Here is a 23,469-nt window from a genome sequence, read left to right on the forward strand (position 1 = left end):
AAACCCTTTGCAGATGTTAGAACAGAGCTTTAGACTAACATCAGCCTGGAGAGGCCAGCCGCAAACCCGACAGCGGCCTGGGCCACCCAGTCAGCCAACAGCGCTCATAAAAATGGGACTGCCCCACTCTGGTGGGAGATGCCAAAACATACTGGCCTTTCACATACATTTAAAAAAACTCCCCTGCAATTTTGGTTATGTTTTGAAAGGCCAAAGATAACTTATGACACTCAGGCTGCAATCCTAACCACACTTTCTTGAGAGTAAGCCCCATTGAACAAAATAGGACTTACTTCTGAGTAGACCTGGTTAGGATTGTGCCCTTAGGCTGCAATCCTATATACACTTTCCTGGGAGTAAGTCCCATTGAACAAAATGGGACTTACTTCTGAGTAGACAGGCCAAGGCTTGCACTGTGAGACATGAAAGTAAGTCAACCTTGTTGGAAAGCTGCAGGCTTGTGAAGAAGCCAGTCTGTTATTTTACAGCAATGTTTTATTTATTTGTGTATTTCTTTTTATACTGCCCTTCCTCCAAGGAGCTTGGGGTGGTGTACATAGTTCCTCTCCTCCTTATGTCCTCACAACACCCCTGTGAGGTAGGTGAAGCTGAGAGATTGTGACTGGCCCAGGGTCACCCAGGAAGCATCATGGCTGAGCAGGTATTTGATCCTGGATTTTCAAGGTCTAAGTCCAACTCCCAAACCACTATAAGGTCCTGGCTCTCCTGGCAATGTTGACCATTATGCATCCTGAGTCCCATCCACCCTTCCATAGAATGTTGCCCTGCCCCGCTTTCTTAGTATCCAAACCAGGGCCAGAGGTAGCTGCCCTGCAAAATGCCTCAAATGCAAACAGGCAGCCTCAGTCCTTACCTCTCGCCATCGGACACCAGCACTGCTTGAAACATAGACATTGGTTTTGCTTGCCATGTTCTTCCCAACAGAGCCTACAAAGACAAGCACAGAGTCCTTTATTAAATCCGCAATTGCTCACTGGGGTGTTGACACCATATTTCCACGAGTCAGCTCGACTTACTGCTGCTTTTATTGCTGCTATTTTTTACTGATGCCATGTTCTCTCTGTTTTTATAGTGATTGATTGTTTTAATATCACTGGCTGCTTTGTGATTGGCTGTTTTATGAGTAGTTATGTACTTGATGGTTTTATTATGCATATTTTAAGTAAGTCACCTCAAGCGCCAATGCTGATTGGGGAAAGGCGGGATAACAATATAAATAAATATTGTGGCCAGCTCCTTGAAAATATGAAAAATAAAAATACTTAAACGGGAACCTGCAGCACAACTTTTCAGTGCAACCACAGTTCCCGGCAGGGATGCTCCTGTTTAGGACTCCAGCCTACCTATGTGGCAAGACGCAAAAAGCAATAGCCAGCAGCATAGCTAGAGGGGGGCGCAAAGCACTAAGGGCGCAATCCTAACCCCTTAAATCAGTGCTTTCCAGCACTAGCATAGCGGTGCCAATGGGACAGGTGCAGCTTCCTGCAGTTGGGTGGTACTCACGGGGGCCTCCTCAAAGTAAGGGAATGTTTGTTCCCTGACCTCAGAGCTGCACTGCTCTTATGTCAGTGCTGGAAAGCACTGACAGAAGGGGTTAGGATTGCCCCCTAAATCTTACAGGGAGACTCGCCGCGGGGTGCAAGCAGCCCCTCCAATTCGGAGCCATTCCAGGTGGGGGCTGCAAAATGGAGGTGAATGCCTGGCTCCAAAGGGAAGGGGGATGGGCCACTTGCACACCACAAGTGAGGCTCCCTGCAAAACTCAGGGCCCAATCCTAAAGAGTGCACACCGGCCCACTGTCTTAGCAACCCCACTAGCTATGCTACTGGCAATCAAGCGTGCTTGATACATGCAGGGCCACTTGATGGTATTAGGAGTGATAACATATTTTAAAGCCAGGACAAAGCTTGACACCCTCACTCTTTTCAACACATGCGCAAATCAAGACATCTTAATCTGACCTAACCTTTTGCTAGTTGATTGATTTCTTCACTGCCTGTAGAGCCCTGTTCATGGCTTACTGTTTTTGTTTCGGCTAGATCGGTTTCACTTGTTTTTTTCAATCGTCGCACTTGATTTCTCTTGCTGATTTTTAATTGAATTTTAATGAATTGTGAGCCACTTTTGAGCCTCCCTTGCATGACAGGAAATATAAATATTTTATTATAAGAATGCAAATAAGTAGATAAATGTTTTCAAATAAAACAATAAATAAAGCAGGAGAGACTTGTGGCAAGGGAGAGGGATCACTGGGACCACAATACAGCAGCACTCCTGTGTCTTCACTGGCTACCCAAGAACATAAGAAGAGCCCTGCTGGACCCATCCAGTCCAGCTTCCTGTATCTTACAGTGGCCCGCCAGATGTGTGCTCAGAGAGCACACAAGACAACAAGAGACCTGCATCCTGGTGCCATTCCTTGTATCTGACATTCAGAGGAAGGCTCTAAAACCCAAAGGCTGCATATAGTCATCATGGCTCATAACCTGTGATTGAATTTTCCTCCAGAAATCCCTCCAGTCTCCTTTTAACCCATTTCTGCCCAGTCCACAGGTGTACACTGTTACATAAATGCAACACTGGGCAGAAATGGCTTAAAAGGATCGGGTGCTAAATCCACATCCTTTGGCATGGAGTTCCACAGATTTAATGTTTGTTGCTTTCTGAGCAAAAAGTGCTGGTGATTACTTAAAATCCCTATCAGTCTAAGCCCAGCATCCCAGAGATACTACCTTCATCCCTTGCTGCATCACAATCAGCTCTGAAAGAATAGCCACAGAGGCGTTCTCAGTGACAGTCCCATCTCTGAAGACCCCACTGGAAACCTGCCAAAGTCTGAGCTTCTGCATCTTCCAGAAGCAGTGTGGGACATATAGAGACAAAAAGAATTTGAACTGGCTTTTGACAACCAGAGTAAGGACCAATGAGGGCTCAATCACTGTAATCCAGGTTTAACAATGAACACATTGATATTTGCTCCAATAAATTGGGCTTGTGGGAGCAACAAGTCAAAGGAAAGAAAGAAGCTGTACCTGTGGCAATGATCAGTCCTGGAGCTGATTCTTTGGAAAGGATGGGCATCCTGCGGAGCTGGAAGCTGAGGAGCTGACTCAGTCGCTGGGCCAGGTGGAGGGAGCAACCCCGAGAAAGCTGGAAGAGTCAGAATATGAAAGTGTCAGCCACATTGACAGACAGAGGAGGTTCTGTCCCTCCTGAGCACAGGGAAGCAACTCATCTCAAGTCCTAAGGGCACAGCCATAACACACTAAGGGTGCAATCCTAACCAACTTTCCAGCACTGGCATAGCTGCGCCAGTGGGGCATGTGCTGCATCCTGCAGTTGGGCAGCAGTCATGGAGGCCTCCTCAAGGTAAGGCAATGTTTGTCCCCTTACCTTGAAGTTGCATTACCCTTACGTCGGTGCTGGAGAGTAGGTTAGGACTGCTCCCTAACCCAGGCACCCAGGGCAGTGATGTCACAACGTCACTTCTGGGTTCTCCTCGGAGGATGGGGCAGTCACTATGTCAGCTTTGCATGCCCCTTTCCTTCTCCTCTGGAGGAGAACTCAGAAGTGACCTCCTTGAATTGCTTGCAGATGCTTCCAGGTTCTCTCTGGAGGAGGAGGTGCTAACAGCTTTGTGTGCCCTGTTCCTTCCACCTCCGGAGGCTGGGAGACAGTGCCTCCTCTGTAACTAGGGCAGGGCCTGGGGGCAGCCATATGCCCCACTTGGCATAGCACCCGGGCCAGCTGCCCCTTCAGGCTCTGCCTTAGTTGTGGCTCTGCCTAAGGGGTGTTCTTCCAAAGCAATTCAGTGTCCAAAGGCTGCAGTGAATCCCCCCTTACATACGTAGGTGTGTTAAATGAGCATCATTCTGTTTCTCACCAGAAAGCACTATTCCCCATCTATCTCACAAAACTCTTGTGAGCAGCAAGGCACATTCACAGAATGTAAACAAGAGCCTCGTGGCATGTTAAGGACTAACACAAATTATTGGGGCACAAACAGCATCTACAGTGGTAGAGGTGAAGGTTATCAATCCATTTAATATATGTATATCCTCAACTTGCATATAATTTTGAAGCAGCTAACTATTTAATGATAGGACCAATTTTCAAACAATAAAATATTATTATTATTATTATTATTATTATTATTATTATTATTATTATTATTATTATTATTATTATTATTATTATTAACAGTATAATAGCCTGGTGAAGGGGGGGGGAAATGTCTTCATCTGGCATGCAAAATGCACAAGTTTGGGTCCAGATGCTCACTCCTGAAAAGAGATTGCCAAAGCCAGGGCACCACCACTGCGAAAGCCCCATGTCCACTAACCACCCACCCAACCTCAGTAGAAAGAAGTACCCAAAGAAAGGCGTCCCAAAGGATGTCAAAGGGGGGGGAAGTCTGGATGAAATTAGGAGATCCTTGAGATTCCCCGGTCCCAATCTAGGCACATGCCTATACTGGTAAAGTTTTACAGAGAAGGCCAAAAAACCAAAATAACTTGCTCTTGGTTTTTGGAGGGTCAAACTATATAAAACTTTTACATAAGTGCAGAGGCACACTGCTGGCTTAAGGGATTGCTCTGTATATCTTTTCCAACAATCCCTTTTTCCACTGCAAAGGAACAATGTGGGCACGGAGAGGCATATAGGCAAGACAGAGGGTCCAATTCTGAAACTGGCCCCAAGACAGAGGCACAGATACATGCAGAGTTGTTACCTCACAGTGTATCTTTTCCCCATAATGAGTGTACTCTGGAGGCTGAAGAAACTCCCAGGATCCACCTTTGTCGAAGGTGATGACGGACCGCATGTTCTCCTCAACGAATGAGCCATTGACCAAGGTGGCAATATAGACACCGGGCACCCCCTCAACACGATGGAAGTCTGCAAAGGGCTCGTTTGCAAAATACCTGCACAAACGAAGCACCAGAATACAGCTTACTGGAACGCCTTACTGTGGCTGGTTGACAAAGACAGAAACCAACATGAATTATACAGTTGAGAGGGATGTTTCCACATCATGGACCACCCCCCCCCCCCGGCCAAACTGAAACAATATCAGGCACCACCAGGCTTCCATCAGATGTCCTGCAAACCAGACACGTGCTTCCTGCTTCTTATGCCACCAGGGCAGCTGGTCAGAAATGAGAACTACTAGCAGTTCCAGTTGGGACATCTCCACAACAACCCATAATCCTCCTGGTCTACTAAGTCAAGTGACACAGAAGAGGTAACCGGTACCAGCGGGTAATACAAAGATTCCCAGCCCTGCTACATTTCCTTGATCTGGGCATCCACCTTGCTGAGAAGACCACCAGGTCTTCACTCTTCTCTATCAGCCAGCTGGCCTTCAGCCAACCTATTGCCCGAGCCACTTGTCCCCTTTGGGGCCTAAGCTCTTGTCTCCTGGATGTTGGCATCCTTCAGTCTTGGAAGACTATGGTATTGCGCTCTGAATGGTGGTTCTGGAACAGAGTGTCCTCTCCAGTGTGCAAAGCCTGGGTAAAGTAGATATGGAGGATAGACTGTTACCCATGCAGCAAAACCCCCCTCTCCATGTCGCTGAAATGGTCCAATGGAAAGGCATCTTATCTTATACACCTCAGAAATGACTACTTTGAAGTAAGGACAAAACATCCAAACTTTTCTTCCCCCTTTTCTTATAAGATTGGTTCTTTGGGATGAGACTGGGAGGCAGGAGGAAGAGTGAGAACTGCTGGGAATAAACCTCATTAGAGTGTAAGTGGGGGAAAAAAAACCCTACTCAAGCCCAGAGCTGTCTCTGTTCCAGTGAGTCACGCACACCTTGCAGAATGTGAGCTAAAATTAGTTTTGCCTGGTAGAAAAAGTGCGTAGGGAAGATTGAACAGCAGGGAGAGGCTGACAGGAGACTTGGATTTTGAGCGCTGGGGCAGAAATGGTTTTGAAGCCAGGATACCAGACTGTGTGCTTGCACCTGAGCCCCAATCACACCTGAGCAGTACATGCATTTGTAAATAAACTGGTTGCTCATAAAGACAACACATTTCAAGTGCTTCTGCCTCCAAAGGGACTTGCACAAGAACTTAGAAAAGTTCACAACAGACCAAAGATCTGTTTGGTCCAGCAGCTACAACATCCTGTTTTCCACAAAGGCCAATCGGATGCCTTCAGGAAGACATGAAGTCAACACCCCCTCAAGCTGTCCCTCCCCAGCCACTGGCATTCAGTTACACACTGCCTTGAACATGAAGGTCTCAGACAGCCCAGCAAGGACCACCAGGCATGGACAGACCATGGGTTATTCATGAAATTGTCTAACCTACTTTTTAAACTAGTGGCCATCACCTGGGTCAGCCTTAAAGAAGTATGGGGCCCAACTGGAAACATTTTTTTTGCTGGACCCCAGAATCACAGCCAAGGATTGTAGAATCTTAGAGGTATAAATAAAATGTATTACAGATAATACATTTTATTTATAATGTATAAATGCATTCTTTACGATAGGATGGAAAGCAATTAAAATGTGTGCTTAAGAGTTAATGGACCAAACGGAATGAAGCACATTTTAATGTGAAATTGCACACATGCATGTAACCAACAAAATGTGTAGATCACCTTTGAAAGGTCCATAGTTTTCAAAGTAACAGTCACTTGTAGTGACTGTTAAATTAATTAGTAAAAATATTAATTTTATATTTTGTTTAGAAAAGAAACCCAAATGTCAATTGCGATGTGTTGTTGTGCGTATTTGACAAGATTAGAGTAGATCACCTAGCATAAGGGGCCCTTAGGCAATTGGGAGTCCAGTTAGCTTAAATGTAGCAAATGCCATAATAAAATTAGGTTTTTCATCAAGAAATCCCTTCCTTGTCCTGAAAATGCTCCCTACCGATTTCACTGAATGACCCCCAAATTTCAGTATGACACAGGGAGAAAATCTCTCTCTGAAACACATTTGCATCTGGAAAGACTGCTCCCACTTTCCCACTGCTCCAAGGGGAAAGAGGAGGCACTTTAATTACCCTTGTTATTTTACAGGAGTCACTTTGTTCCATGCCATTACTGTCCAAACAAAAATTGCTGGTTCCTGTTGAACCCATTTGACAAACTGCACAGTACAAACTGAGCATGGAAAGTGCTTCCCCCTTTCTAAGCCAAGTACAAAAGCCATTAAATCAACCGTTTCTTGACTGGTCTGCACTGGTCTCCTCACCTCACCAGTGTGTCGCTTCCCGTTCCCCCAGGGCTGTAGTACAGAACGTTCTCCAAAGTCAGAGAAAACCTCAGACCTTCTGCCTCCGAGATGTAGAGATTGGTGCTGTTGTTACTGTGGCTGACACACACAAACACCTGGTCCTCAGACGTGTCCGCAATGTAGTATTCCTTCAAGACGAGATTTGAGAAAATGCTTTATGCACCTGAAATGCTGGGGGATGACGATGGCAGTGACAGCTGAGCTCTAGGAAGGTCCTTGTTCCACTCTGCTGCAAGTTCTCTTGGTAATCCAGACTTTTGTTCCCAATGTACTGTAATTACTCAACCCACATCCTTACAAAAATTGTTGGGCACAGAGGCATGCCTCAGAAGAGGGATTCTCTCTGCCACAGAGCCCACTGTGACTGATGCCATGAATCAGTTAAGAAGAGAATACTTTTTAGTTAACTAACTCCTGTTCATTTGCAGCATGGCTCGATTTGCTATGCCACTGTTCATTTGTATCCAAAAGTCTGCAGATCAAGGCTGCAATCAATCCTCTAGGCATTTTGTATTCAAAGGACCTACTTCTGAATAAACATGCATAGGATTTCATTTAATTAATTTAATCAATAAGCAAATTGATTAAAACTGCATAGGATTAACCTACTGCCATTTCTTCAATCAGTTCACTGCCTGAAAAATTAACAGCATCCTTTACAGAACTAAGGGCCCAATCCTATCCAATGCTCCAGTGCAGCTGTGCCAGAGGGGTATGCACTGCATCCTGTGGTAGAGGGGCAGTCATAGAGGCCTCCTCAAGGTAAGGGAACATTTGTTCCCTTGGGGCTGCATGATGGCAGCACTGATGCTGGAAAGTTGGATAGGATTGGGCCCTAACTTGTTTTTAATCTACCCCCCAAAAGCCACACAATTATTGCATTTCCTCAGTCTTTCTCTATGGATTCCTTCTTTTGCCTTCTTTCTTTCCTGTTAATTAAGCTTATTTATTTATTTATTTGTTTGTTTGTTTATTTATTTATTTGCAATCATCCGTATATGTGGCACTTTCCAAGATTGTCCGGACCTGCCCCAAGGAGTTTACAATCTGTAATTCAGCACAGGGCAGACAACTGAGATGGCAAAGCGTCACAGAGGCCAGGGCCAACAAGAGAAAGATCCAAGATTATTAGTCACATAGGCTTGCTTACAGCAGTGGAGGGGAACATACCTTAATGGGGTGCCTCGTCACAAACTGGGCTGCTTGCATCGGTTTGCGATTAAAGGAGACCCACAGCTGGACAGATGGAGCCTGCTGTGTACCCAAAAGACGCTGCAAGAGGGGAAAGGAGGAATTGGTTATAGAGAAGTACAAGAACTCGGGTTAAAGCTACTGCAAATAGGAAAAGCTGATTCTTGAGTGGGGGGGAGGCATTCTTCTAAGCTTTCCAGACACTGTGACTAATATAGTCTGAGCAGCTCAGCTAAGAAGTGGAACTGTTGCTTCCATCTACCCAAATTCCTTGTTGCAGGTGTGCAGATTTTTTGGAAAGGGGAGCCATTCACTCCATTACAGGGCTAGCAGGAACCATCTTGCCTCTTCAAACACATGGAAGTCCACAACCCCGACAAATCCATCAGCCACAGCAGAATGGTCTACACTACAGTGGTTCTGGAGTAGCTGCCTAAGCCAATACTCACTCACTGGCTGGTTGCTACTCATTTCAAAGAAGCCACAGCATCATTACCACTGTGGGATTGTCTTTTTTTAAAAAATGGATGGTCTTTTGCCACTGAGGGACAACATGAAGCTGCCTTGGACCAAATTGGGCTGTTGGCCCACCTAATCCAATTCTGTCTGCTCTGACGGGCCATGGCTCTCTGGCTGGGGTTTATCTCAGTGCTGCTACCTGGGTTATCTTTCAAATGACAATGTAGGGATTGAACCAGGGTCAGAACCTCACCCATCTAGCTCAGTATTGTCTGTGCTGACAGACGACACCTTATCAGCGTTTCTTTCCCACTTTCTTTGAGGATGCCAGGGACTGAAAATGGGGTGTTCTGCCTGGAAGGGGAGGTACTCCACCAGTGAGCTATGCCTGCACCCACACAATTCCTTTGAGACGGGTCAGTCTGAAAGTCTCATTCTAATAGGCAAGCACCCTTTTCTCTGATACCCGACAGATGCTTCCCCCCACCACAACACTTCCCTTTCACCCCTCTCCCCATTTCCCTCCCCATCTTCAATTTGCCTAATATTTGCAGGCATCTGCCTTCCTCTCCCTGAGTGCCAGCACTTCAAACTGACCTAAATCTGCCTAACTCACTGAAATCAAACATGGGTAGGGGTCATTGGGAAAGGGATGGAGAAGGAGACTGCTAATACCATAAAATGCCTCTATGCAAATGGACAGCGCAGCCACATTTAGAATAATGTGCACAGTTCTGGTCACACCCACCACACCCCAAGGGGAATTTTGTAGAGCTGGAAAAGATGCAAAGGAGGGATCTTGCTTTTCACCCTGACTTCAAAATTCAGGAGTCCCTGTTTAAAGCTGTCACCTTTGAAATGATGAAGCTGCCATCCCAAGCCTGTCCATTTGTCCACCTAGCCCAGTGCTGCTTGTTCTGACTGGACAACAAACTCAGGTTACAAACACAAGTCAGAAGAGTCTGCCATGATTTCCTATTGTTACATCACGGACAGAGTGAGATTGTATCAGACAGCCCCGGACATCCAAAAGGGCCAAATCCGTGACATCAAACCCAGAATCTTCCCGGCCTCCTTGATAGGCCTGCATCTGAGCTCATGGAAGCATTTCAAGAAGCAGGTACTTCCACAGCCCTGTGAGATGATGGCTAGTGCCTTACCACAGACTTTGTCGCAAAGAGATACTTGTCCCGGAGTTGGAAGTCCTCAACCTCCTCCAGAAGGATCTCTTTATTTTCCCTGGTCTGGAAGAAATCCGTGCTGCGCAAGATGGTGGCAGATCCTGTTGGTTCATTTCTCTCTATGTAAACTGTGGTTGGCTTGTCATATGGCTCAACACCCCTTACGGGAAAGAAAAAGACAAGAATCCTTGGTATATATTTCCCTAGGTGCTTAAGGCATTTCACATTCATTAGCTCAACAATGTGCCAAGGCTGCACGGAAAGTAGGACACGATCACAACACAACTGAGGCACGGTGTCAACGGCCCAGTTCAGATGTCCCATGGAACCAGTTCAAGCCTGCTTCTGTGCAATGTCCACCAGCCCCAGACTTGCACGCTGCTCCCTCCACTTTGTACTCAAGGGAAGGACATTTTAAATTTGGAACAACCTGGAATTTGAAGTGATACCTGAAGTTAGCAAATCCTGGAGGACAGTTAAGAGTCCAGATTTCTACCTGGTGTAGATCACCCCATAATGGTCGCAGAAGGAAACACAAGCCTGGGTCCAAAGAAAAAGGCGGCTTCTTTGAGCTCCATGGAAACTTCCAAAACTTACCAGGAAAAGGATTTCACATGTTCATGAATCATGATCCATGTCTGCCCAAAATCATCTGATTTCCAGAGCTGTTGAATGAGAAACACAGAAGAATATATTGGGATTCTGGCAAGGCAGCAGAACCCAGTTGGGTAGAAGTGGAAAACACAAAGGGGGCACCCACACTTTTGCCAGTGAGTCACACCAGGCTGCTAGCACTGGATGTTAGAGAGAGAGAGAGAGAGAAGAGAGAGAGAGAGAGAGAGAGAGAGAGAGAGAGAGAGAGAGAGAGAGAGATGGAAAGTGGGGTTAAGGAAAGAGTAGAGTGGAAGAATTAAGCAGTGTGTTACAACTGACACAAGGCAATTGCCCCAAGTCTACACTGCATGTTTCCCACATGTGCACCTGACCTGTCCAATGACAGATCACAGATGCCTGGCATGAGACCGAATGCACTGAGCCTGCAATCCAATACACACTTTCCTGGGAGTAAGTCCCATAGAACACAATGGGACTTTGGCACAATGAGACTGTCTCCTTCGGAGCAGGAGCAGGTAGATGCTACCACAGGGCCTCGGAGTCATGGCAGGGGTTTCTCTCACCCTTGATCCGGTTGAAATGTCTCCTTGTGCCCAGGCCTTGACCTCAGCACAAGGAACCTCAGCTCTCAGGTCTGATGCCCTGCTGCCTGCTTATCACAGGCCTGGATTTTTACCTACCTAGCTGGCCTCACCAGGCCCCATAAACCGCCCCACCCATCTTCCAGGCCAAGGATCCCTGCCCCCCATGCTAGGCTGTCCTTGGTTAGCCTCCCAAGAGTGCCAGGTCTCAGCCAGCCACAGAAGTCTGTGTCACAGAAGTCAGTTCCAAGTAAGCCCAGGGCCAGACAAGGCATTTCAGGGTTCCATTTTTCTCAACATGGACGTTTAACACGACTAATTTGCTTGGTTATTTAGTTGTTCTAACCTGGATGCAAAGGTACAGCTGTTGCTGACTGACGTAAATGAATGCAGGGAAATACCAAAAGATGAGATTGGGGAAAGAAAGTCAGGGGGAGCATGCAATCATTTCTTCTCCTCTCTCTCTCTCTCTCTCATTTCATCATTTCCATAACCTTTATTGGCATTAAAACAGTAAACAGCAATAACAGTAGCCAGCACAGTGGCTATGTTGCCAAGAGAGAAAAACACAACAGGGAACTGGTAAGGGAAGGGGGGGAAACAAGGGAGGGAGTAGGATCAGGGTGGGGGTTTTAGCTTGGCAACTGCAGAAAGAAATTCTGCTACTACATTGGTAATGGCCACAGAATAGTCGCTCAGGAGGACGAGTAAAGGATCAATAGAAGTACCTGAGAGAGAAGACAGCAAGGGTTTCAGATGTATATCTCAAAGAGATTGGTGAGCCAGGCTACAGAGTAGTATGTGGTCCACTGTGTCCAGTTCTAGGGAACAAAAAGCCTCTCTCTCACAGGGAGGCTCAATTTTTAACAAGCCGCAGGGTGGGGAGGATGCCCAGCTTATTAGACCAGACTTATTAGACCAGCCCAATCTTATGTGTTTCTATTCAAAAGTAAGTCTCACGATAGTCAATGGGGTTTGCTCCCAGGGAAGTTTGGATAGGACTGTAGCCCAAATTCTCTTGATGCTATCACTACCCAACCTAGCGCATTAACCATCTACCAATTATGGCAAAACAAATAGACAAACACTCAAAGAAAACCACACAAATGCTGGCAAGGCAAAGGTTGCCTCTTTTGCCAAACACCAAGACCGCACAGTCTGCTGCCTGCCTGCCTCTCTTGGCCTCCTGGTCCCTTCCCAATTCAAGCACTAGCGTGAGAACAAAGTGAGCCCAGCCTGCAGAAGAACAAAGCCCGCTTCTTGTCGGAAAGCAAAGGAAGCTTTGGCCTATTTTCTGATTTCAACAGCAGTGGTTTACAATGAGGTTGGACAGTGGAGGAGGAGGAGGATTGCTTGAGAGTTTAATTCCATTAAAAAAAAAAAAAGCAAACGGGGAAATGAGTTAACGCACTGGATTTGAGTAAGCTGCCACTGACTGCTGGACAATTTGCTTTGCGGCGCCCAAAATTACAGGTGCACTGCAAGCGTCAGAACGGCACCAAAATGCTCTTCCACCCCCCCTCTCTGGCTGGATCAGGGTGCTAATGCAGAACAAAAGTGTGCTGCACCCGCTGAGCGCTGGTTCTGGATTCAACAGCAATTGCAGGGGAGCGGCGGCAGGGGAAAAATCCGCCTCTCTCTTCAGCTTGCAGGCTTCCCAGAAAAAGCAGGTGGGAAACAGGGTGCTGCGCTACAGGGGTCCACTTTGGCCTGATCCAGTAGAGTTTTTCTTACAAGCTTCAGCTGGAACTTTCACCAATCAGGCTTTATCAACTTACCTCTTACAACCATCAGCTTTCTGGCCTCATAAGAACATAAGAACAGCCCCACTGGATCAGGCCATAGGCCCATCTAGTCCAGCTTCCTGTATCTCACAGCGGCCCACCAAATGCCCCAGGGAGCACACCAGATAACAAGAGACCTGCATCCTGGTGCCCTCCCTTGCATCTGACAGAGCCCATTTCCAAAATCAGGAGGTTGCGCATACACATCAAGACTTGTACCCCGTAATGGATTTTTCCTCCAGAAACTTGTCCAATTCCCTTTTAAAGGCGTCTAGGCTAGACGCCAGCACCACATCCTGTGGCAAGGAGTTCCACAGACCGACCACACGCTGAGTAAAGAAATATTTTCTTTTGTCTGTCCTAACCCGCCCAACACTCAATTTCAGTGGCTGTTCCCTGGTTCTGGTGTTATGTGAGAGTGTAAAGAGCATCTCCCTATCCACTCTGTCCATCCCCTGCATAATTTTGTATGTCTCAATCATGTCCCCCCTCAGGTATCTCTTTTCTAGGTTGAAGAGGCCCAAACGCCGTAGCCTTTCCTCATAAGGAAGGTGCCCCAGCCCCATAATCATCTTAGTCGCTCTCTTTTGCACTCGATGCAGGCCTGGCAGGTTGAACACTGGGCCTCGAGAGGCTCATCTAGGTTACGGTTCCAGCTGCCTCAGCATTCCATTAGCTGAGCCCAAGGGCCAATCCCTGCCCCCCCAGCCCCTATAAAGCCTCAGAGTGTGTTCCTCCATCTGAGCTGTGAGGACATTCTCTGCCTGAAGCTTGCCTCTGCAGCAAGGCCTGACATGGCAGGTGTCACTGAAAATAGCTGCCTTTTTGTCTCATTCTGCCCCTCTTCTCTACAGAACCAGTGGCACTCATATCACCAGTGGTATGTGAGGTGGTGTCCAATGATACCCATGGGACCTCCAGACTCCTGCCACCTGGCAGTGAAAACACCAGTGCAATGGGACAAGCAGCAGTAGGATCAGCTCAGTGGGCAGTGCCCCAGTGTGCACTTTTTGTGTGCTCAAAAAAGCCCTCCCATCCGTCCTGAGCCTCTTACCAGTATTTGTTGTGTCACATCTGGCCCCCCAATCTGGAAGGAACTGGTGATGATGTCATCGCCAATTACTTCCAGTGGTACTTCCAATATGTGGATGTAATGGAAGATCAGAAGATCATCAGGTGGATGATGTGGTGTTGACAGCGATTCCCCGTTTTGACTGCTGGTTGACAGCTCTGGGAAGGGGAGGGTTGGCTCCACAGCTGTAATCAATCAAGGCCAATGGAGACCTGGTTGGACACCTGAGCTTCATTTGACTTTGATGGGACCCGAGCTAACGAGGTAGCTCACAGCTGAGCTGCATTTGGACTTAACAAGGGGCTGCAGGATAAAAGGCAGCTTCAGAAGGAGCAAAGGCCTGAGAAGAGCGGGACGCTGACCAGACCCGGAGAGAGATGCGACCCTGACCCAGAGGGACACCCGGACGGACTCATACTGGGAGAAGGGGACTGCCAGAACTCTGCTGGAGGACATACAGAGGAGAGGACTTCCAGGACCCTGCTGGAGGAGACACTCTTCTGGAGAAGATAGAGGAAGGGACTGCTGAGACTCTGCTGGACACACACTCTGCTGCATTGGACTGCTACTGGGAAGGCTGGACTGGGAATACTGGACTGGGAAGATTGGACTGCTTTGGAGATTGAACTGTGGACTTGGACTGGAGGCGTCAAAACTTCATCCACTGAGTTAAGTGGAGTTTTGGGGAGGGAAAGCCTCTGGACAAGAGGACTTGCAGGGAGTGTCTGTGTTGGAGCAATAAATTCTTGTTAATTGCTATAGATAAAGAGTTCTGTGTTCATTCCTTTGCACGCCACAGCTGTTGTTTCTTGGAAAAGGAGGGTGTTAATTAGCCAAAAAGCAGGCAGTAGAAGGGAGTTGGGATATTTGGACGGGACAAATTGGCATAGTCAGCAGGATAGGACAAATTGGGACAAGACAGTGGACCTTGCAGAATGGTACATCAGGGGACAAAGGCGGCTAAATATTGTTCTGTAGCATTTTGTACAACCTTCCTAGTCCCAAGATATTGTGATGTTGTCTGCCCTTGTGTCACCTTATGGGCAGGTTGAGGGAGGGGCAAAATATTGTGATACCACAATTTGAAGTCAAATTGGCCCACTTGAGTGCCTCACAGCTTACAGTGTCCTGAAGGTGAGCAGTAGGGTCAGGGGAATGAAATAAGAACGGTGAAATAACACGCCCACATTACGTGTCCCCAATTTGTACAGCAACACAGAGTCCGGAAGCCAGTATGGAGTCCACCAGCACTGGTGCAGCAAATATGTGTCTCTGTGGGCTCCAAAGATGCCTACGAAGCTCCAGTTCCATGCCATTTGGAGCACTGAACAGGAACACTTGTCATTCCTCCTATGATACCATGATAGCCAAATGCAAGTGCTTTCCAACGTAAGCAAAACAGGCAGCGTCCTAGCCCCAAAGAGCTTACAATCTAAAAGAAGTATTGAAAGCACACTGAAGACAGAGAAAGGGAACTGGACTCCTGAAGTGGACACTGCTCACAAGAAACATCATTTCATTTTGTTCACTTTTTTTCAAGAGAACAGTGACTGTGGACCTGTGGATGCCAGAATGCATCACCTGCTTGTTGGGGTGGGACTTATCAAAGCCCAAGACCAGGTTTGGAATCCGGCTGTGCAGCAGCAGATCTGCGGCTCTGAATGGGATTGAGAAGCCCTGGATGGTGTTGCAGAAGTCCGTCGTGAGCCAGAGGTACTGAGTGTAGGCATCCACAAAGATGTACTGTGGAAGGAAAGAGAGGGGGGGGGAATCAAGGAAGAGGGAAGACCAGTGCTCCATGGTGCCTCTCAGCTCCAAGGGGCATAAAGTGGTGGAGGTGAGCAACAGGACCACTCAGTTCTCCAAGTCCCACCTCAACCCACTTGAGCCTGGGTATCACTGTTCTGGGGTTTACAATCAGAAACCAGAGAAAAATGCCCGGCCTCTGCTTTTGTGCAAGCGATGAAACATCAATGAATGCCAGTATTTTCATCTTCCTCATTCATTCATTTGGTTCTTGCTCTTTCAGTCGGAAGCCCTCAGTCAGTTTTCTTGATCAAATATAATTTATCATTCCCGGGAGATAAATATTTTCCTTCTGCTGCGGGAACCCTTTAATATTAAACAACTGGTTGTTTTATTTACTGCTATTTGCCTGCACGCGGCCCCAGCAGGCTGTTCTTGGTTTGCTCTTGATCTATGGCAGAGAGTCTGAGCAATGGAGGTCAAGCTAGGAAGTGAAGACTTGGAAGCTCTTTTCACTCCAACCCTAAGCAGCCAGCCCCACTCCCAACGGTGCGTCCACTGGCCACGCACTCCCACAATATCCTCTAGAACAGGCAGTGACATAGCCAGAGGGGATGCAAAGCACTAAGTTTTACAGGGAGCCTCACCGCAGCGTGCAAGTAACACCTCCCTCCCCTTCGGAGCCGTTGCGCGTGGTGGGAGCAAAACGGAGGTGAATGCCTCCATTTTGCTCCCACCATGCAGAATGGCTCTGGAGTGGGAGGGGCCACTTGCACGCTGCAGTGAGGCTCCCTGCAAAACTTAGTGCTTTGCCCCCCCTCTAGCTATGCCACTGGGAATGGGCAACCCACAGCATGCTTAAACAAGAGCCCATAAACCTTTTGCTTATTCATTGAAGCTTCCCCCACACACACACACCCCATTTCTTACCCTTTTATTGTCAGCTGGGCTGTGGTAGAACTGAGCAATCACCACTTGGCTGCTGTTCCCTGGGCCAAAATTGAATTTCTCTGATATCTTTTTAAACGTTTTCCCATAGTCGTCCGACACATAAACCTAGCCAGGAAAGATGCCAATGTTACAGGCCACAACGCTTGGTTACTCAGGCCACCAAGCCATTTCCCTGTTTGTTCCCACAACACAGAAATTAATTACCACAGTGTGTTACTGAACGGCCATTGTAGAAAGATCTGTTCCATTAAGGATTTACAAAGCACTGTCAAAGCACGTGGCACTTTATAGAGAAGTAAGAGGGAGAACACACACAAGTCTCTGCTCCCAAGGGACATACAATCTAAATCCCAATGGTGGGTAGAAACTGCATGTTTCTGAATCTTTCATTGTTGTTATATCTGTGTATGACAAATGTACCTGTGTATACTTTATTATGCATGCATTCATTGTTATGCTATTTGGAAAAAAAAATTGTAAAAATAAATAACTTTTGACTGAGATTGCAAAAATTCTCATGCAAACAATCCACCCATTAAGGGCTTGAAGGTACTTTACTCCCTCCACTCTCTCTAGTTTCACATGTCAACATACATCGACACAAGTAGTATATCATGGGATCATATCCCAGGATGCAATAGTGCACCTGGTTGCTATGGAGTGAAGCTCACAGGATACAGCCCTGGGGAAAATGACTGCTGGGAATACTCAAGAGGAAGAAATCCCAGAAGGAATAAAATGCAATGACAATATGTTATCAGTGCTTCTTTTTGCATGAACAGTTTTATGCCCTACCATCATTTTAATGAGAAGCCTGCCTCTTATTTACTGTAAATGTGACTGGAAGCAATGCTTATGAGTGTTAAGAAAGGGCTAAGTCAGGGTGAGCAATATCCCCACCACCACCTGTTTTAAAAAAAAAAATCCTCAGGCACATACTTACATCACTTAACTTGGGGCCCAGCAAGGCTAAACTGTCTCGGGCAAGGGCAACAATCACATTGCTCTTCTCTCCAGCCCAGTGAACGACCATCTGGTTGTGCGAATCGTTCAAGCTAACCTGAAGAAAGAAAGAAAGAAAGAAAGAAAGAAAGAAAGAAAGAAAGAAAGAAAGATTGTAAAAACACTGACAAACAGAAAGTTCTCCCAGTCTCCCATGGTTTCCATTTTATTGGCCTCTTTCTCTTCTGGGAAGAGAAATAGGGGAGCCTGTTTTTGTTTGTTTGTTTTATTTTCTGCAGTTCAGTCCGTGGGCAGCCACAAGGGTGGGTAGCAACAATACAGAACCAGCAATCAGAACAAGATCCCAACAACAACGTAACGACCAAAACACAAAGCCTTCAAGAACTAACCTTTCAGCAAAACAAAAGCTAGGATAAGTGGGGGGGGGGGGGAACAGCAGAAGCATCACACAAATGCTGAAGAATGAAATGTTCTAAAACAGGGGTGCCCAAACCCTGGCCCTGGGGCCACTTGCGGAACTCGAGGACTCCTAATCTGGCCCTCAGGGAGCCCCCAGTCTCCAATGAGCCTCTGGCCCTCCGGAGACTTGCTGGAGCCCATGCTGGCCTGATGCAACTGCTCTCAGCATGACGGCCAACTGTTTGACCTCTCGCATGAGGGGTGGGACGAAGGCTCCCTCCACTGCTTGCTGTTTCACATCTGTGATGCAGCAGTGGCAGCAAAGGAAAGGCTGGCCTTGCTTTGTGCAAGGCCTTTTATAGGCCTTGAGCTATTGCAAGACCTTCATTCATTCACATAAGTCCCATCACTAATATATTCATTTATGTAAATGTATTCAAATTTGAAATGTAAATTAATTTTTTCCCCCAGCACAGTGTCAGAGAGATGATGTGGCCCTCCTGCCAAAAAGTTTGGACACCCCTGTTCTAAAGGGCAACCAAGACGGCATCACCTTAACCTGCTTCTTTGGACATAATAAGGAGGCAACCAAATAAACCATCTTCAGACGAAAGCTCTACAGTTTTGGTGCCTACACCAAGGAGGCCCTGCCTCACGCAGAGACACAGCACACATCAAATTGCAGGGTTATACAAAGCAGACATGATTATGCAAGAGACTGGGCACATTCATAGAGGATGACTCAGTCTTCATGATATTCTTGTCTTGGATTTCTGGGGCTTTAAAGATCAAAATGAGTACTTTGAATAAGGCCTGGGAAACAGGCAAACAAAACCTGCTGCGTGCAGCATGCTCTAGCTGTAATCTGGCAGCAGCATCTTGTTGAACATACACCAAGGGCGGCCCCACACGCAACACGTGAAAGGAGTCTAATCTGAAACTGACCAAGACGTGTACGTTGGTGACTAGCTCCTTTTAGTCCAGCTAAATAGTGCAGCAGCTTAAATCATTCACAGGGAATACGTACTTTGATTCCCTGTGAATGGAATCACAAGGGGGGGGGAAATGAGATTTGGCATTTTCCAACAAGATTTCTGGGATTAAAGCCATTTCTGCTCAACGTTGCATATACGCAACAGGGACCAAATGTGTACGCAACAGGGACCAACCTGTGAGCCGGGCAAAAATGGGTTAAGAAAACAGAGTAATTCATGCTCCCAGTTCTACTGTCTCTCCACACCCTCGTGGTGCTCCATCCCCCCCCCCCCACTGCTTCAGCATTGTGGGGCAGGGATGATCTCCCACACAGTCCCAATACTTGTGTACTACTTACTTGTGTAAGTCTATTTGTTACATCATGTGGAAGGGAGAGACTCAGAAACTCAAGAGACTCATTCCTGCAACACAGGAATCTCACCTTCTCTGAAGAACTGTGAATTTCCATCTTGTGCTCAAAGCCCTTCACGTAACACTTCATTCTTTTGTCATTAGCATCACCACAGAACCACTTACACTTTGCAGAAGTTACACCATTTGGGGCTTCAAGTACTAACGCATGTTTAAATACCTCAAATATTAGGAATAAAATCAAAGTCAAAAGTCAAAGCGCTCTTCGGAAGAACTATGCTGGAGTGAGCTGTGGCAACAACAAGCCCATAAGGAATGGCCTTGCCTTGTTGGGCGATAATCAGTACCCCACAAAGTGTCTTTTCATGCGTGACCTTTCTCTCGAAGGCAGTGCTATAGAAGAGGTGCAAAGCACTAAGTTTTGCAGGGAGCCTCACCACAGGGTGCAAGCGGCCCCTCCCCTTCAAAGCCATTCCAGGCAGGGGCCACAAAATGGAGGAATTTGCCTCTTCTCTGGTCTTCTCTGGCATTTGCTTCCATTTTGTGCCCCTCGCCCAGAATGACTCTGAAGGAGAGGAGGAGGGGCCACTTGCACACTGCAGTGAGGCTTAGTGCTTTGCTCCCCCCCTCTAGCTATGCCACTCCTTGTAGACCGCACTTGAAGTTGTTAGAAACAGTGAGCTGCAGGCTCCAAATGTCATCTGCATGAAGGACGGCTCAAGCAAGGAACTGAATCCAGGTGCAGATATCGCCACATTCCATTTTGTGCAGGTACAAGATCTTCCAATTCCAATGCAGGCACGAGATCTCAGCATGCCAAATGCTGCTCTCTCTTACCTGGAGACGTGTTGGCCTCTGCTCCTCCCACTCTCAGAACTGGAGACGGAGAGCAGTGGGCTAGAGCGTCCAAGACTTGACACCCAAGTACGGAGAGACAGTCTGTACCTGAGTATAGCATCAGGTGCAAAAGACTTTCACCTGGCATTAGAAAGCCAGCAAGGAAGGGGCAGAGTGAACTCTGCTGTTCCAAAGGTTTAGAGTCACTGCGGAAAAGGCCCTGTGCTGTCTCAAGTTGTGAGGAGATCCGAGGCAGATCTGAAACTACAAGTAGGACCATACAAGGAAATGAAGTCCTTTAGGTGCCCAAAGCACGTATTTCCTATATCTTTTATTTATTTCACATCCTGTCTCTCTTCGACCACAGTTCTCAAGGTGGTCTTCACAGGGTTGCCAGCCTGTCACCCATCCAGGTACTAACCACAGGTCAACTGTCACCCATCCAGGTACCGACCACAGGTTGTCCTGCTTAGCTTCAAGACCACACCCTGAGACACTTGCAGCCCCTTTTTCCTCACAAGAGCTCAGAGCACCGTTTTAGTCTCCTGGTCCCATGCAGTTGCCTCTGCCAAGTGCAGCCCAAGGTCACCCAACAAAGTTTCAAAATGGTACAGACGCTGGGACTACTCTGGCTTTCCACACCCACGCTCGGTTTGGCACAGAGAAGCAGCCTTATCAGGGTTCAGATAAGGGAAGAAAAACGGGAAGACCTCCAAGCGTAACAAACCGGCCACTGATAACCCTTGCAAATGTAAGGGAACAAGCCAATGATGTTTGGAGAACAGTTTGGGAAGAACCGCACTTTGTGTGTACTTCTGCGATTCCCGGCAATCCCGTCCCCAGAATGCCGGAGGGAATGACACGGTGTGATTGCATCACGTTTTCCCAAGGTGTGTGTGTAGGGCGGGGGGGTGAAATGGTAGTTGCAAGCTGAAAGCCACTGAAGGTCTTTCACTTCTACCGCTGCCATAGAAGCAGGCCCCTCCCCTTTCATCCTATTTTGAAACCCCAAATTTCCAAGTTCCTCCCTCCCATTCCTGCTCTCTGGGATAAGGACAGCAAAAATGGGGGGAGGAGATTTCAGTTCCGCTTTAATATGTATATAGTGTAGTCACTGATGGGGTGATTTTGAATTGGCACAGGAGAAAGGGGGCTCCTCAAGTATTTTTCCTCTTGGCGTTTTCCCATAGAAAATCAGCCCCCACCCCACTATTTTCACCCTCATGGGAAAAAAATACAAATATCCATGTTTTGTCCTGAAGAGGATGGCAAAAACAGCATTACCTCTCTGCACAATTAAAAAAGCTGGGACTCGTTATAGCTTCCAATGGGTTGCTTATATTTACATGATTAGCATCAGGAGCCCTGGGAAAACACCATGTCCCAAGGGTCCTAGCTCCTACAACTAACAATTATGTATTGTGTGAAGAAGCCTTTTCTTTGGTTTATCCTAAATCTCACAGTATTATTGGATACATTTTTATCTTGCTTTTCCTTCTAGGTTCACAGGCTAACATACATGGTTCTCGCACACACAGCCCGTTTTATCCCCATGACAGCCCTATGGCTAAGCTGAGAAATGGCAACTGGTTCATGATCACTCAAGGCCACTTGGCTGCATGGCCAAATGGGGCTCTAAAGCCAGATTTCCCAGAATCAAGTTGGAAACTCTAACCACTAAATCATCCTGCCTGCCTACTATCAATCAATTTCACTGGTTAACCCACTTCCTTAAGCCATTTCTACCCAACATTGTATGTATGCAACAGGGACCAAATGTGTACACCTGTGGGCCAGGCAAAAATGGGTTAATTGGGAAGCTTGGCTCACCCTTGAACAGATCAGGCATAGATTCCATCATTCCAGCATGTCTGCTAGAGAAGAAGAGCAGAGGATGCCTATACAAACAAATGTCAAGAATGGTCATTATCCTATCACTGCATATGTGGACTAGATGTCTCTTGAAGTGTCTTCCGGCTCAAGGATTCTATGTCCCTAATGAATTCATGAAGAAACCATCTACCATTACAATTTTTTTGTTTTTAATACATTCTGGAGAAGCTCTGCTGAAGAGACACTGGTGCCTGCCTCTTCTAAAACAGAATCAGCTCACTTAGACTCAGAAGCACTCATTCCCTCTGCAGTTTGTCTGTGTCCCAGTTCCTACACCAGCTGGCTGGCTGCTGTCACATCAGGTCAACACCACCACTGACTGGGCTCATGGGAATCTGGGTGCTCAGCTTGGAAAAAAGAGAGATTGGCAGATAGAATATGCTGCCATTCAACCAGGAAGAAGTTCAGAACGCGACGCTAAGAAGCACAGCCAGAAAGGAAAAAATTATAAGGAGTACATGGAGAACATTCTAGTAACTAATTAAGAAGTCTGTTAAAAGATCAATCATGGGGACTCTGACAGCAAGAGAATGACAACAAACTCTAAAAAGTCCAGACAGTTTAACATAATGCTGGGGACACGGCTTTGATTCAAGAGACCACACACATAGGGTTGATATACTCTAGTCCAGTGATTCCCAAACTGTAAGGCATGGTTCTAAAGGGAGCTTCAGGGTATCCACAGGGGAGTTGTAGGATATCCCTGGCATCCTCTTCCCGGGCACTGCCACTTTGGATCATGCGAAAATAGCGTGCTATTCAAGATGGCAGCACCCTGGAAGAGATGCCATGGAAGAAGGGAGCTGTGGCACCAGTAAGTTTGGGAACCACTGTTCTAGTTCCTCAAATCCAGAAAGTCTTGTTTGCACGGACAAACCACTTGAACCTATATCCAAAAATTGGTTTGGAGATATTCGACGCAACCATCCAGCCGAGAAGTTTGGAGATTTAAATGACAACCACAAAAGAAGCAACAGTCAGTCCAAATGTTACAAAAAGCAGGGCATGTACGAAAAGGCAGCACACACAGTTTTATTTGTCTTTCATTTCAGGATGCATTTACAGTGTGACCCGGGATCTGTGGATCTGGCACCGCAGACTGGACTCACCACAGGTGCTGGTGGAAAGCCACTTCTGATTTGCTTGTCAAAATGGAAGTGGTTTTCTGAGGCCTTCG

The 23,469-nt window shown here is 46.9% G+C and overlaps 1 protein-coding gene across 1 annotated transcript in view; it reads right to left on the reverse strand.

The window, feature by feature from the left end:
- Positions 1-17,901, reverse strand: part of SORL1 (sortilin related receptor 1) — a 66,999-nt gene extending 49,098 nt beyond the window's left edge. Inside the window, exons 1-10 of the mRNA XM_066639426.1 lie at positions 17,797-17,901; positions 16,833-16,958; positions 15,738-15,899; positions 10,702-10,769; positions 10,084-10,264; positions 8,444-8,545; positions 7,232-7,401; positions 4,754-4,946; positions 3,054-3,171; positions 875-948 (exon numbers count right to left, since the gene is read on the reverse strand). Of these exons, the coding sequence (XP_066495523.1) occupies positions 875-948; positions 3,054-3,171; positions 4,754-4,946; positions 7,232-7,401; positions 8,444-8,545; positions 10,084-10,264; positions 10,702-10,769; positions 15,738-15,899; positions 16,833-16,958; positions 17,797-17,886 (1,284 nt within the window). The 5' untranslated portion in view covers positions 17,887-17,901. The remainder of the gene's footprint in view (positions 1-874; positions 949-3,053; positions 3,172-4,753; positions 4,947-7,231; positions 7,402-8,443; positions 8,546-10,083; positions 10,265-10,701; positions 10,770-15,737; positions 15,900-16,832; positions 16,959-17,796) is intronic.
- Between the last annotated feature and the right edge of the window lie 5,568 nt (positions 17,902-23,469).

The sequence above is a fragment of the Tiliqua scincoides genome, chromosome 11 (assembly GCF_035046505.1).
Source record: "Tiliqua scincoides isolate rTilSci1 chromosome 11, rTilSci1.hap2, whole genome shotgun sequence".
In the NCBI taxonomy this organism is placed as follows: domain Eukaryota; kingdom Metazoa; phylum Chordata; class Lepidosauria; order Squamata; family Scincidae; genus Tiliqua; species Tiliqua scincoides.